Source organism: Pogona vitticeps, chromosome 6 (assembly GCF_051106095.1).
Source record: "Pogona vitticeps strain Pit_001003342236 chromosome 6, PviZW2.1, whole genome shotgun sequence".
Taxonomy (NCBI): Eukaryota; Metazoa; Chordata; class Lepidosauria; order Squamata; family Agamidae; genus Pogona; species Pogona vitticeps.
In genome coordinates this window covers 117607758-117623178 of record NC_135788.1, presented here as the reverse complement: position 1 = coordinate 117623178, position 15421 = coordinate 117607758, and the positions used below count along the sequence as shown (strand labels likewise).

Here is a 15421-nt window from a genome sequence, read left to right as displayed (position 1 = left end):
CCCAAATGTTATCTTATTATGTGAATACCTTTCAGCCCCAAGGGAATGATTTGAGTAATCTAAGAGTACCTTATATACGTAGTTTTCCTACATGGTAACTAGAATCAAGATTGTTGTAATTCTAGCAGTTAGCAAGTTATAGTACATAGCATTAATAAGGAGCTACCTGCTGTACGCAGAACAGGGTAATACATCAAATTCACCCCAACAGTTTATCATTCAATAATATAACCAAGTGAGTTATTACCGCTTTGTATGAATAAAGAATGAACATCAAAGTTTCTAATGTTAGATTTAATTATGCTTCAATTGTTTATGTTCTTATGTTTGAAGCTGGCAACGTGTTTAGCCTTGGTAAAACAGTCAATGAGTCTCCACCACTGACACTTTTCACTTCATTACCTGTATCTATAAAGTGTATTTTTATGTTCAGCAATTTACGTACAGAATTGTGGAGTAGCTGAAGTTCTGAACCCTCTCTGAAGGCCAACCCAAGGAGAACATTCATATGCCATTCAAAACTGAAGAAGTACATTCAGAATTCCACAGGAAGAAACTGAGTTCATTTTGCTGGCTGAAACATCCCACGGAAGAAGGGCAGGCAATTCGTTAAGAAGTGTAGAGTTGTGAAAAAATGTAGAATCGTGGCTCTGTGTTCTAATGCTGCTTTCCAAATGAATCAACAAGAAAAAGCGAGACCACTACAGTGAGCATGGATTCAAGGAAGCAAACTGCTAACCTGCTCACGACCGAGTCTGCTTTAAGACCTCGTTGTTCATGTATTAAAACCCTAAACAACTCAGGGTGATGGAATGAACCCCCTTTTCTGCTCCAGGAACTCCTTCCCTCACCAGGGTCCTATAGCAGAGACACAGTAGACACCACACTGAGGACACTTGGCCACAAGGATCCCCAGGCCTGCAACCAGGAAGCATGAACGTTCCCACCTGGGACATACCTACTAACACAGATGCCGTGGATTCAAGTCCTTTTCCAAGTGAACCTGGTCTGTGTTTATGGATAGCTTAGTGGATTAGGTCTCTGTTTGTGGAACCAGACATTGGAAGTTCGATTCCTCAGTTGCGCCTCCTCGATAAGGGCTAGACTCAATGATCCATCAGGTCCCTTCCAGCTTTGCAATTCCAAGGTTATTATTATACTTAACTCGTTTGAGATCGTTATCATGAGAAAGTCTGAAACTGGGCAGGTCCTGATCCTGACCCAGGCTCCACTTATCCACCAGGGGTGCGCACCAGTACTTACCTAAGCAGTTTGTGTTTAGGAATGACAGGCCCAATGTCCACGGGATGGAAACAGAGGAGGGCATGAAGGGAAGACAAAGAGGAGTCTTGGGGGTGGGAGTGAGGGTGGAGGGCACTTGTAGGAACAGGGTGCATAGCAATAAACAGAGCCGTTCACTGGTGTTGAGTGTGAATCGTTTCAGCAAGACTAAGAGGAGCTGTGGCATAGTCCTGATCACGGAGTGGGGAATTTCTTCTTACATGTGGTTTTAGACCACACCTGGCTGTGGCGTTCGGCCTCGTGGCTCCTGCTTTTTTCTCCAAACAAAGAGCTCAACAAGGTACCTCCACACGCCCTCTGACATGCTGCCACCAGTTGATCTCTATATCAACTTATTTTTAATTATAAAAGACGAAATTCCATCCAGTACTGCACTGACATTTCAACAGAACACATTTATTAATTACAGATGGTTTCTGGAATAATTCATAAGCACATTCTTCAAGATTCATCAATCATCAATATTAACCTTCTATATTATCACCGGTGACTGCAAGGAGAACAAACCTATTCATTCTAAGGGAAATCAGCCCTTAGTGCTCACTGGAAGGACAGATCCTGAAGTGGATACTCCAACACTTTGGCCATCTCATGAGAAGAGAAGACTCCCTGATGTTAGGAAAGTGTGAAGGAAAGAGGAGAAGGGGACGAAAGAGGACGAGATGGTTGGACAGGGTCATCGAAGCGACCAACATGAATTTGACCCAACTCTGGGAGGCAGCGGAAGACAGGAAGGCCTGGTGTACTCTGGTCCATGAGGTCACAAAGAGTTGAACACGACTTAACGACTAAACAAAAACAATGTGTTACTGTTTTGATTGCATATTTAACGCTATCTATGTTTCCCATTTCTCAGAGTGGCATACTTTCCTTTGGGCAACACAGGTTAGCTAGCATGGTGGGAGAAGGAGATGTGGTAGTCTGCATGGCTCTTTCAGTTCTCTCCAGCCTCCTCTTCTAACACCTGCAATCTGAGGTGGTGGTTCCTTATGCCCAGTAGAAGAGTGTATGTGATGTGAGAGTAAGGAGCCATTTTTCTGTCTGCAGGATCATCTGGAAGTTGCACCAGCTCCCATTATGAGTTCCATTCTTTATTTATTTATTTATCAAGTAAGTAAGTAAGTAAGTAAGTAAGTCAGTCAGTCAGTCAGTCAGTCAGTCAGTCAGTCAGTCAGTCAGTCAGTCAGTAAGTAAGTCTTTCTTTCTCTCCCTTGCTGTCATTCCCTGGTCAAGAAAACAATTATTTTACTCAAAGACCTCATGACATAAGTTGGAAGCCTGCCAAAAGAACATATTCAGGAAATGCTCTTTAGGATGCGTTTTACATGCCCTATCATGGGGCAGAGTGAAGCCAATGTTTCAAGAGACAGATGCTGACAAGCTATTGTGGCCAAACCCCAGCCTTTTTTTTAAAAATAACTATCACTTCTGTCAGTTTGTGCATACAGAGCAGGGCACCATCTTTGCCTCAGCCTCTAAATTTCCCTCAGGTTGAAAAATGAACTCTGGTTGAAAGGAATGCAATTGTGTCCCAAACAAGCTGTCCTTTTCTGGTGTCATCCCAAGGCCTAGCATGGCCTTGTATTCGCTCACTCGGGGCAACCTAAATTTGTGACTTCTTTGTTGTCACATAAAGTTATGGAAGGATTTTTTAAAAATCTTTTCTGGTGACCTTGCTGCTTGGAGACCAAGTAGTCAAAGATAGCTGTCTTCCTTGCAACAGTCTAATTACCGTAATTACTAATCCCCGAGAAAGCTTGAGCAGGTTTCCAGAAGAAGAAGATGACAAAAACATTCAATAAGGATGTCAGAAAATGGTTATAAATAAATCTTTCTGTCCTGAGATGCAGCAAAGGGACCAAATTCAGGCCTGGGCTTCTGATGTTTCCTCCCTGTCACAGTTGAGTTTTTGGCTCTGAGACTGTTCCACCTTGGTGTCGTAAAGAGACTTGATCTTCCGGACTAGTTGGTGTTAGAAACCACACATCTGTTATGACGTTTCAGTGGAGAAACCGTAGTGATCCATGTTACCTTTTTATTAGGCTAATGATATTAATTCGGCTGGCACTGAGGGCAGAAGGCAGTGCATTCCTCTAGCCATCAGATGGAAAATATACGTGTGTTGCGCTTGTTGTGTAGGACAGTAAAGGAGATATGAGAAGCTGCCGGGCAAGCGACCCACTTCCTGTTCGGCATGAATGGTATCGTCCTGGCCCTCTCCTCATTGGGGGGATGGTTTCTCAGATTTTTTACCATTATCAAGAACTTTCCTTCCAGGATCACCCTTCTCGTGAACTAGGTATTGATTTTCCCGTGTAAGGAGCTATCATTTCTTTATCTTCCTTTTTATCATGTCAGTTGTGGTACCTATGAATGCAAGAACGGGGCTTCCAAAACTGGACGAACACATTAATCTCTTTCCCAGTCATTGCTCCTCAGTGAATCTCCTAATAACAAAAACAACAATAATAATATCTTAGAACAGAAGAGTTGAAAGGGACCTTTCAGCCTTTGTCAAGGAGGCACGGTGGGGAATTGAACTCCCAATATCTGGGTCTGTAGCCAGAGACCTAAACCATTGAGATATCTAGCAGTCTTCCTTTCCTCTTCATAACAGAGTAAGCTTAGCTATGAGATCATAGACTGGCTTCCTATAAGCTCTGCTGGACTGCTGGTCCACCTGTCCTTCATCCCCACAATTGGACATGTGGATATGTTTTTCATGAGGTCAATTGAAGCATCCATAAAATAATGAATTCTATTCCATTCAAAGCAACAAGACAAAAGTCATCTATGTTGGGTGTTTGGGAGTGGTGGTGTCTCTTAGTCATATTTCTACCTGTGTTTTCCATTTCCTGCCAACCTAGCAGTTCGAAAGCATGTTAAAAATGCGAGTAGATAAATAGGGACCACCTCGGTGGGAAGGTAAACAGTGTTCCGTGTATAGCCGCGCTGGCCACGTGGCCACGGAAGCTCTACGGACAAACGCTGGCTCTACGGTTTGGAAATGGGGATGAGCACCGTACCCTAGAGTCGGACACGACTGGACTAAATGTCAAGGGGAACCTTTACCTTTACCTTTCCATTGCTCAGAGTGATATTTGTTTGTTCCTTTTTAATATTTGTATGCTTACTGTTTTTAGCTCTAGTAGTGTCTTTTAAGGAGGTAAGCTGTCTCTTTATTCTCATTGTTCTCACTTTAAATATGGTTGTTTAATGATGTACACCACTGGTGAATAATTATTGCCTTCCCCTTTAAATATCATCTTCTAATTATGTAAGCCATCTTGGGCTCCTTTTAAAGGAGTCAGGTGGGGGGGGGGAATATTATAAATAAATAAATTATAAATAAATGTTTGCATGGGATCATTTGACAATCTGACTGCCTTCTGACAGTAAACCACCACGGTGCCAACATTCTGACATGAAATGCAAAACTGTTTGTGAAACAGTTCACTTTTCTCTCCTCTTTCCAGCATGGTGACCAAGTTCTACCAGCATGTTCTGGCCTTTGCATTTGCTGTCAAGGAGATCAATGAAGATCCTGGGATCTTGCCCAACATCACACTTGGGTTCCACATCTATGACAGCTACTATAGTAAGGGAATGATCTACCGCACCACGCTGGGTCTACTCTTCACATCAGACAGATTTGTTCCCAACTATGAATGTGCCCCTCAGGAGAAATTAGTAGCCATTGTTGGGGCACTTGGCTCTGACATTTCCTTCCACATGGGGTTGATCTCAGGTCTCTACAAGATTCCTCAGGTAAGATCGCTGTGTGGGGAAGCCTGGATATTCACAAAAGGAAACGAATGAACAAAGAGAGACAGAGAGAGAGAGAGATATGGACAACACAACAAAAAAGTCGGCACCTTAAAGACCAGCTGCTAAATTTGTTGCGAATCAAATCCATTTCCTCTGACACAACCGTGAAGCTATAGGACTGTCATATTTATACACAGCCACATGACCAGCTGAGGATACAGATAACGGAGAAAGTGAGAGTGATTCATTAGGAAAGAAATAGGACTACCAACTATGTATAATTATCATTAAGAGTCCACAAGGTAGCAATAGCATTGTTGACACAAATTGCAAACCATGGTAATCAAGGTAGGACTTCACACTTTGTAATAACTTAGGAACTTGACCGATATTTCATCCCTTCGAGTGTGTTTGATATATATCTGTATATATCTCTTCCCTAAGGTGTTTCTCTTTCCAGGCTAGTTCTGAACAAATTTTCTTCTAAAGACAGTCATAGTGAGATTCAAATTTTTCAAAAGTTTTGTGTGTGTTGCCCTTTCTGATGGCAGATGGCAGTTCTTTAATTCTTTTGCATAGAGCAATGGTTACCAAAGGGACATGGGTGGCGCTGTGGGCTAAACCACAGAAGCCTCTGTTCTGCAAGGTCAGAAGACCAGCGGTCGTAAGATCGAATCCACACGACGGAGTAAGTGAGTGCCCATCGCTTGTCCCAGCTCCTGCCAACCTAGCCGTTTGAATGCATGTAAATGCAAGTAGGTAAATAGGTACCACCTCAGTGGGAAGGTCATGGCATTCCATGTCTAGTTGAACTGGCCACGTGACCATGGGAACTGTCTACAGACAAACGCTGGCTCTATGGCTTGGAAACTGGGATGAGCACCGCGCCCTAGAGTCGGACACAACTGAACTAAATGTCAAGGGGAACCTTACCTAATGGTTACCAAACATTTTTGAGTCATCGGTGCCTTGACTCCATTCTGGAGCCTCCCTGATGCAAAAGCAGCATCACCATCATCTGTCTCTTCTCTTCCTCCACAGGCAGGTGGCTGGAGTCAGGGGAGGAGTTTACCCAGGGTCTGTGCCCGGGCACATAGGGAGACCTGCCAGCCAAGGAGAGGGAGAGGGTGGTGGCAAAGGATGAGAGGATTTAGTGGCCTCCCTGGCTGGGTTGATGGTGCTCCAGGATGCCATAGCATGCAGTTTGGGAACCACTGCCATAAAGGTTGTCCTGTTTATCTTATATAGAGTGCAGAAGGGAATGGCTGGAAAAGATTGGCATAGAAGATAGCATTAGCAGATAACAAGAAAACATGTCCCTGATGTTGTGTGTGACTGCAGTTGTGTTGCTAGAACTGATATGGGATCAGATCTTGCACTTGGATTTATAACAGGGCATAATTCTCATCTCTGTTAACCATGTGGTTTAGTACGTACCCGTATAAACAGATATACCCACATGGTCCAACCTTAATATATCTGTACATTTTCCTTTAGCTGACCTATGGTTCTTTTCTCTTCGAAGAGGATACAAGACAGGTGGCTTTCTCTTATCACATGGTCCCAAATGAAGCTGTTCAGTACGCGGGGATAATCCGGTTGCTCCTGCATTTTGGATGGACATGGGTTGGCCTACTTGCTGTGGCTGATCATAGTGGAGAACATTTCTTGAATGTTATGGAGCCCTTACTTCACCAAAATCAGATCTGCTCAGCTTTCATACAAAGAATACCAAACCGAACATACTTGCCTTCTGTTGCCGAAATGCAAAGCATGACCAATTATCTACCTCTAATGGAGGCAAAAACCAGTACATTTATTATGTATGGAGAAACACTGACCATGATGTGGTTGAGCATGTTAATGAATTTAGCAAATGCTGAATATATGGAAAATACAAGTACGGGGAAAGTTTGGATCATGACAGTCAAATTTGATTTTGCACTACACGGTCTCGTCATCCATTGGAATTTTGAAATGTTCCATGGGAACCTTGCTTTCACAGTTCACTCAAGTAAACACCAGAAGTTTCATACATACCTTCAGAACATGCAGCCTTCTCTGGCAGAAGGCAACAGCTTTCTCAGGGAATTCTGGGAACAAGCTTTTGACTGCTCATTTCCAGATCTCATTGAACCAAAAGAGGAGAGTAAATTATGTACTGGAGAGGAAAGACTAGAGAGTCTTCCTGAGGCTGCTTTTGAAATGGACATGACTGGCCCCAGCTATGGCATCTATAATGCTGTCTATGCTGTGGCACACGCTTTGAATGTCATGGATTCTTCTAGATTCAGCCAGAGAGGAGAGATGTGGAATAGAAGACTTCAAGACCTCCAGCCTTGGGAGGTAATGGCAATTTTAGCAGTGATTTGGGCTTAAGGGTCTTCCCAATCCTAAAAATCTATGAATCCATAACCTTCAGTTCATTATTCAAGTTTACCTTTGTGGCTAAATGCCAAGGTGCTGGGAAATACCTAGGTGTTGGGAAGGTGCTGAGATACTGCCAATGGGCTCAGAGACACCTATTTTTTTATTTCTTCCCCAAAGGTTCCAGGACTATCTGTACCAAGGCATTGAGAGTAGGATTAAAAGTACTTGCATTTTCAAGCGGATCTTTGCAAGGTGGCATTTTATAAAGCTTTACTTGCAGGGCATTGAATGTTGGTATATTTTCAATATATGAGGTTCATGCCTAAAATGTGATTTTCTGTTTCTTTTATTTTCTTTCTCCCTCTCTTCCTTCCTTCCTTCCTTCCTTCCTTCCTTCCTTCCTTCCTTCCTTCCTTCCTTCCTTCCTCCCTCCCTCCCTCCCTCCCTCCCTCCCTCCCTCCCTCCCTCCCTTCTTTCTTTCTTTCTTTCTTTCTTTCTTTCTTTCTTTCTTTCTTTCTTTCTTTCTTTCTTTCTTTCTTTCTTGCTCTTTCATTAGCTTCAGCCCTTTCTTCACCACATTTCATTTAACAACTCTGCTGGTGAAGAAGTATCTTTTAATGATCAGCAGGAAATCATCGGTGGATTTGACATCATCAATATGCTGATATTCCCAAACAACTCTTTCCACCGAGTGAAAGTTGGCTGGGTTGGTCCCAATGAAGGAAACGAATTTGTCATTGATGAGGACATGATTGTGTGGCAAAGATATTTTAAGGAGGTGTGTGGACTAAGGGACAGGGTAGAAGGAAAGATTGTCGGTGGGTTGAACAGAATCTCTTAGGGGTGATCAGAATGTGTCATGCTGGGAGCACCATACCTTCAATTAAAAAATGAAGATATGTCGTTTTGAAGTTCTAAGTGTCCCTTCTAATGATATTTGGAAACAAATGTATGTGTCCTCTGCAAGTAAAATCTGTTGAATATTTTCTATGCTTTGATAAATTTTAGCTGAGCACTGTGGAAGCCAGAAAGTCTCCCTACTCCAGAGTTTTATGAGCCCCCAAAAAGCTCTGTATTGTCTCTATTTGGCTGAAGCTTTCCACTAAGTTAAACACATCCAGGAAACTGACTTTTTTTTTGAGAGAGAGAGAGATTGACTGACCGACTGACAGACAGAGAGGTGCACAAAATGACACATTTTTTGCTGTACTAGATGATCTGCTGAGCTTGACAATTACACAAACAAACAGGCAAATAATAGTAAACACAAAAGTTTGGAAAAATAAGATCAAGCCCATATTTTTATAGGACAGTGAGACATCTGACTATTTCTGACGTATTCTTGGCAAAATATCTCACTAAGAACTAGATCTGTTTTTAATATTCTCCTTTAATATTCTTAAAATGTTGCTACATTTTAAATAGCTTGATGATGTATTATTATTAGAGATGGGGACGAATATAAAAACGGATCAGCTTTTTCGATGAAAATAGCCAATTTGTTAAATATTTGTCCCTTCATACTCATGGGTTCCAGAGACCCCAACAAATACGAAGGGATGAATATTTATCTGTTTTTATTCATCCTTCATATTACCCCCCCCAAAAAAAAGTAATCCAGGCTGCCCTTTGCAAAGATGGCAGCTGCAGCTTCCCTACTCTAAATGAAGCCACAGCCACCATCTTTGCAAAGGGCAGCCAGTCTCCCTTTTTACATGCCATGGCTGGAAGGCCAGAAGGAGACCTCAGCAGCAGCAGTTAAGGTAAGGGGGTGTAGGTGGGGTGGGGGCTAAGGTAGGGAGAAGAAGGTCATGTGTGGGGTAGGCTGTTGGGGTGGGTAGCTGTGATGGGTGGGTGGCTGCCTATCGGCTGCCAATCAGCTGATCGGTGGCAGGGAGGAAAAATTGTGTTTTGGGGTTTTTTTTAATTGGAAGGGAGTGTTGGTGGGAGTGGGGTGGGGGATAAGGTAGGGAGAGGAAGGGGTGGAGTAGGTTGTGGGGTTGGGTGGCTTTGGGTGGTGTGGCTGCCTATCTGCCACTGAGCAGTTGATGGACGGCAGTAGGCAGAATGGCGGGGTTTCTTTGTAATAATAACGGGGCTGCGGGGTGTTTTTTAATCCCCCCCATGAATGAACTAATAACTTTGTTATTCATCGCTTCATGGGGGCAACTTCGTGCTTCGTGAATCCTCAACTTTTGACAACTCATGAAGTGGGACAACTGGCCAAAATGCGGAGTCATCCCCATCTCTAATGATTATCATTATTCCTTCCACTAAGAATAGCTGATGTTGCAGTGTGCCTTCTGTTCTAATATCCTTTAATGTTTATGAACAGGTGCCTCCCCTTTCTGTGTGTAGTGACTCATGTTATGCTGGTTCTCAGAAAAAAAAGAAGGAAGGAGAGAAGTTCTGCTGTTATGATTGTTCTCCTTGCCCAGAAGGGCAGGTTTCCAACCAGAAAGGTAGGTGATTCATCACATTCTGCATTTCTGAAAGAAAAAAAAAAGAGTGGATGGAGGCCAATTGTTCCCCTAATTTGACATACATCATAGCTTTGACTATGTGGACTTTTGTTGGCAAGGTGATGTCTCTGCTTTTTAAGATGCTGTTGAGGTTTGTCATCGCTTTCCTCCCAAGAAGCAGGTGTCTTTTAATTTCGTGGCTGCTGTCACTATCTGCAGTGGTCATTAAGCCCAAGAAAGTAAAGTCTGTCACTGCCTCCGTACCTTCCCCTTCTATTTGCCAGGAGGTGATGGGACCAGTGGCCATGATCTTAGTGTTTTTGATGTTGAGCTCCAGACCGTTTTTTGCGCTCTCCTCTTTCACCCACATTAAGAGGTTCTTAAATTCCTCCTCACTTTCTGCAATTTGACCCAACTCTGGGAGTCGGTGGAAGACAGGAAGGCCTGGCGTGCTCTGGTCCATGGGGTCACAAGGAGTCGGACATGACTAAACGACTAAACAACAACAAGGTGGGGTGGGGAAGTACAAGGAAGGGAATAATGTTAAATATAATTGTCGAAAGTGCCGTGAGCAAATCCATTTATGTGTAAGTGATAGGTACATGCAGCTGATATACACCCAAGTCCATAAACCATCATGGATCATGTCAGGTGTGAAAAGAGATTGTAATTCTCTCTGTTGCCTGATGAGTGATAAAACTGGAATAATGCTTTCCCTTCTAACATAGTTATCCATCTTCAAGTTTCCTGCCACTGAAATACTACTCAGCGATTCTGAATAATAGACACTATGATGTCACTTGTATTGAACAGAGGATTAGACTTTATGGCCTTATAGGGCCCTTTCAACTTAATGATTCAGTGCTTTTATGATTTATGTCATATGGGATAATATTTTACATGAAATGGGTCCACTTTCCTTTTTCAGATACGGATGAATGTTTCAAATGCCCAGAGGATGAATATCCAAGCAAAACTAGAGATAGATGCATCTCCAAACCCCTGACATTTCTTTCGTATGAAGAACCCTTAGGAATTGGTCTAGTCTCACTCTCTATTTCCTTCTCCTTGATCACAATCTTGGTACTAGCACTGTTTATTAAGCATAATGATACTCCCTTCGTCAAAGCCAACAACCGGGAGGTCACCTACATTCTCCTAATTTCTCTCCTCTTCTGCTTTCTTTCTCCTTTCTTCTTTCTTGGGCAACCTGGCAAAGTGATCTGCCTTCTCCAGCAATCTGCTTTTGGCATCATCTTCTCCGTGGCTGTTTCGTGCATACTGGCCAAAACCATCACTGTGGTCGTAGCTTTCATGGCTGCCAAGCCAGGGTCTAAGATGCGGAGATGGTTGGGGAAAAGACTCACCCACTCTGTTGTCCTGTTCTTCTCCTTTATTCAGGCTGCAATATGTACAGTTTGGCTATCTACCTCTCCCCCATTTCCACATTTGGACATGCAGTCCCTAAGTGAAGAAATCATATTAGAATGTCTTGATGGCTCTGGTGTCCTGCTTTATGTTGTCTTGGGCTACATGGGACTTCTGTCCCTTACCAGCTTCTTGGTGGCTTTCCTAGCCAGGAAGTTGCCTGATTCTTTTAATGAAGCCAAGTTCATCACCTTCAGCATGTTGGTATTTTGCAGTGTTTGGTTGTCTTTTGTTCCAACCTACCTGAGCACCAAGGGAAAATACATGGTAGCTGTGGAGATCTTCTCTATCTTAGCTTCTGGTGTTGGATTGCTAGCTTGCATTTTCTTCCCCAAATGTTACATTATTTTGCTCATGCCTGACTTAAAACACAAGGGACAGCTAATAAGGAAAAAGACTTTAAATATCTAAGAGCACCTTTAGAAGAAGTTTTCCTACAGAGCAACTGGAATCAAGATAACAGGTTCAGTATATAGTGTTAACAATGAGTTAACCACAGTACATAGAACTCAGTAATATGTTGAATACATTCTAGTAGCATATTAGTCAATAATGCAGTCTAGTGATTTATTTCAATGAAGAAGGTACATTAAGTCTTGATTTGATATTTGAGTGTCCTTCAAATGCTTATATTATTGTTTTTATAGATTGAGCCTGTTTAGTTTCTCTACCAATGACACTTTCCCCTCCATCACCTATTTTTTTATATAAAGCACAGCCTTCCCAGTTATTTCATTCTGGAGAACCACAGGATGTGAATACATGCAGCTTTCAGGGTGTCTACTATCTATCCAAGTTGACATAACCAATGGGGCTGGGGTGGAATCCATATCCACCAGAGCTATCAAATGCTTGGTGTGTTCTGGTGAGCAGTTTAGGAGGTGGGACACCTGCCCAATTTATGGGGGGAGAGAAAATGGAAGGCATGAGCCCAGTTTGAACTTCCTCAGTAAAGTTCTCAGCTGGATGGAGGTACTCTTTGAACTGTACCTGTCTACTGGATTCTGCCTTTGGATTCTGCTTGTCAATTCTAGTAGACATTGACTTGGCTTTGGTGTTTGGATTGATATTGGACTGATCTGCCTTCCCTGCCTTCTTATCTCCCTGCCCTGGCTGTTCGTTTTAGTGGGTCCTTCTGTAGCTGACTCTTTTGACTTGCCTTTCCCCATATTTGGGTCTTCTCAGACTAGGGACCAGCATAGAGTGGGACAAAATATTCCTCATTTGAATGTTGCAGTTTTTCTTGGGAGACGTTACATATGCCTAGTTTATCCTTGTATTTATCTCAGGGACTTCCTTAACACATCCACTTTGTACAACTGCCCAGCAGGAACAGCAGCATATTGAAATGAAATAATAAATAAAAGAAATGTTTGTTTGCTGTGAATATTTTATTGCCATTTTGTGTACTGTATGAATAGGATGTTTCATTATTGCGGTGCACACCTCTAAAAACTTATTTTCTAAACAGTTTACATATATTGATAAAGAAGAAAAATTGTTTCTTGACTCTGTCGTCCTTTTCCTACATTACTCCATAGTCAGAACAAGACAGTTCAAAGTTAAGCAATTATTTTCTAAGTTTATTGTAAACGATGCAGACCAACTAAAGCAAGATAATGTAAGAGCTATGTTCTCTTGATACATCAGTCCATGTTATACTAGAAACCTTCTTGTGTTTCCTGTGCATAATCCATGAGGACATCTCTTCAGCTGTTCTCAAATTGTCCTTGGGTCGAATCCAATTGTTATCTTTCCCAGAGGAAATCCATTGAATCAAGGGGAGTTATTTAAGTGTTGACATGTCACTGAGTGTACTTTAGTTGGACTTAGCAAGTAGATCAAACTCCTGATAAAAGAGGGAAAAAGTAAAGTAAATGCATCATAGTGTTCATGAACAAAGAGTTTTAGCTCACAGGGAATTGAGGCCTAATGAGCTTCCCCCCCCCCCAAGTACGCAACACTCCAGAATATAGAAAATAACAGCCAAAATAACATCTGAACAGCAATTATGAATTGTGCCGCTTAAAGGCAAAACTAGACAAGGGTGGTTGTTTTTCCTGCAAATCTCTAATTACAGTAATTATTACTAATCGCCAAAATATCAGCAGTTTTCAAGAAGTGACTGTAAAAAAAGAACCCCATTCAATAATAATGCCACAAATTTATTATAAATCATCCCCTTAAACTATTCAAATTAGGGACAAGAACTCAGGGACAGCAGGAATTGTTCGGCTTTGTTGCCAAAACAGCCACGGCTCAGTTGTCATTCAAAGGTTGCCAGTTGATGTTCAGAACCGTACCCATGCTTTTATGAATTATACTGGGAATCTTGGCAGTCACCCATTTTAGGTTAAGCTGATCTCACTGACAAGAGACATAGACAAACACAGCTGGGAGTCAGTGAACTTAGAGAGAAGCTCAGCTTTCCAATGTTAATCGTTCTGCTGCTTCTCTTGCCCCACAGGGCATGCCAAGCAGATATGAATGGGTGCTCAGTAGATGACCCAGTTTTCTATTCATCATGAGCGGCATCATCCCAGTAACCTCCTCATTGGTGGGATTGCCGGTCAGATACTGTACGTTTTGTCGAAACATTCCTTGACAGTCCACCTTTCTTTACAGCTGGATTTTGATGCTCCCATGTAAGAGAGTCTTCATTGATTTTTAAAAATTCCTCTAACCTTTGGTGTGAAATAATACAGGAAACAGACTTTCCCCAAATTAGAGGCAAGGAAGGAGTGAGAGCTTTTTCAAGTCACCAATATCTTATCAACTCAGTTCGTAAGCTCCCCTTCCCTGCCCCCGCCAGTACTCACAAGGCCGCCAATAACGAGAAGCCAGCAATATAGAGGTTCCTCTGGGCTCAGAAAAGCTTCATGTGGAAATGTTCCAGAGCCCCAGGGTTGTTCTGGAAACTTATCAACATATATGAAACATAGATAAAATTCATACAAATTTAAAATGTTGAGATAAGACTATTAGACAATTTAGACTGTTTTTGACCAGAAGCAGAATACTTCAATAACATTATCTTTACTATTTGCTAAGTAACCTTTAGTATACATATTGGGGACATAAATTGGACATACATAAGTGCCAGATTTATTGAATTTCTCCTCATTCACAATAAATTTGCCCTGTATCTAAGTAGCCCCATTTTACTTGAATAAAATGGAGGCCTCAGAAGGCAGTGATGGTGGCAAATACGGTAATTGCACAAAAACGATAATTGCTCAATGGCTGGCTATTTGTCAGAATGAAAGACCCAAGCATGCAGGAGTCCCATATAACTCTAGTTTAGTAAACGTTACAGGTAGACCACGAGAGGCCTGTAAAACTGAGGTGGGCCATAATTCCATTAAAATCAATTGCAGTGTTGTACCTTAGCTGTTAAAGAGTCTGACATCATGCTTTGTTGCAGAAGACTCTTCCCTTAGAAGCTCTGACATGCGATGGTGGCTTTTTACTCCTGCCGGATAACTCTTCTAGCAGTTAAAGTTGTCATTTAGTTTGCTTTTTTATTCTCTGTGTTAGAAAGGTCAGAGATTGGAACCACCGTCTCTTTTGGGTGCATAAAGCGGCACCGATTACACATCACCAGGCGGAGGTGGCATAGACCACAGAAAGGACTGGGCACCCAACAGCCAGGATGAAGCATCAAAAACAGCTGGTCTGTAGGCTGGGTGGCTACATAGCTGAACTAGTGTAGGAACCTTCTTTTCCATTCAAATAATTATAGGGTATGGTTTTTAAAAATTGTCAGGAACATTCCTTCCTTCCCCGCTGGCCATATCCCATCATCTCATCATGCAGCTCTGGCTGCAGATACAAAACATGCACTCCTAGCTGCGATGAGCCTGGAAGAATCCCTGTGCAAATGGAAATAGTCCATAATAAATAAATAAATAAATAAATAAATAAATAAATAAATAAATAAATAAATAAATAAATAAATAAATAAATAAATAAATAAATGAGGGGGGTGACTCACATCAGCTACTGGAACCACCTCTTGTACATGTGGCATCATATATACTGTGGGCAAGTTTTTGGCAACAAAAGCAGTTTGTTATATATTATTGCAATCT

The 15421-nt window shown here is 42.1% G+C and overlaps 1 protein-coding gene across 1 annotated transcript; it reads left to right on the top strand.

Moving 5' to 3' along the window:
• The first annotated feature begins 6134 nt into the window (after positions 1-6134).
• On the top strand, positions 6135-13972 carry LOC110070467 (vomeronasal type-2 receptor 26-like). Its single transcript, XM_073003732.2, has 4 exons — positions 6135-7416; positions 7997-8218; positions 9776-9902; positions 10831-13972. The coding sequence occupies exons 1-4, from the start codon at positions 6628-6630 to the stop codon at positions 11739-11741; spliced, it is 2049 nt and encodes a 682-aa protein (XP_072859833.2). The 5' UTR covers positions 6135-6627; the 3' UTR covers positions 11742-13972.
• The last annotated feature ends 1449 nt before the right edge of the window (positions 13973-15421 follow it).

Coding starts and splice junctions, on each gene's coding strand:
- LOC110070467 (XM_073003732.2), top strand. CDS start 6,628: ATGGTCCCAAATGAAGCTGTTCAGTACGCGGGGATAATCCGGTTGCTC. Junction 7,417..7,996: donor AAGACCTCCAGCCTTGGGAG/GTAATGGCAATT, acceptor CTCTTTCATTAG/CTTCAGCCCTTTCTTCACCA. Junction 9,903..10,830: donor GCAGGTTTCCAACCAGAAAG/GTAGGTGATTCA, acceptor TTCCTTTTTCAG/ATACGGATGAATGTTTCAAA.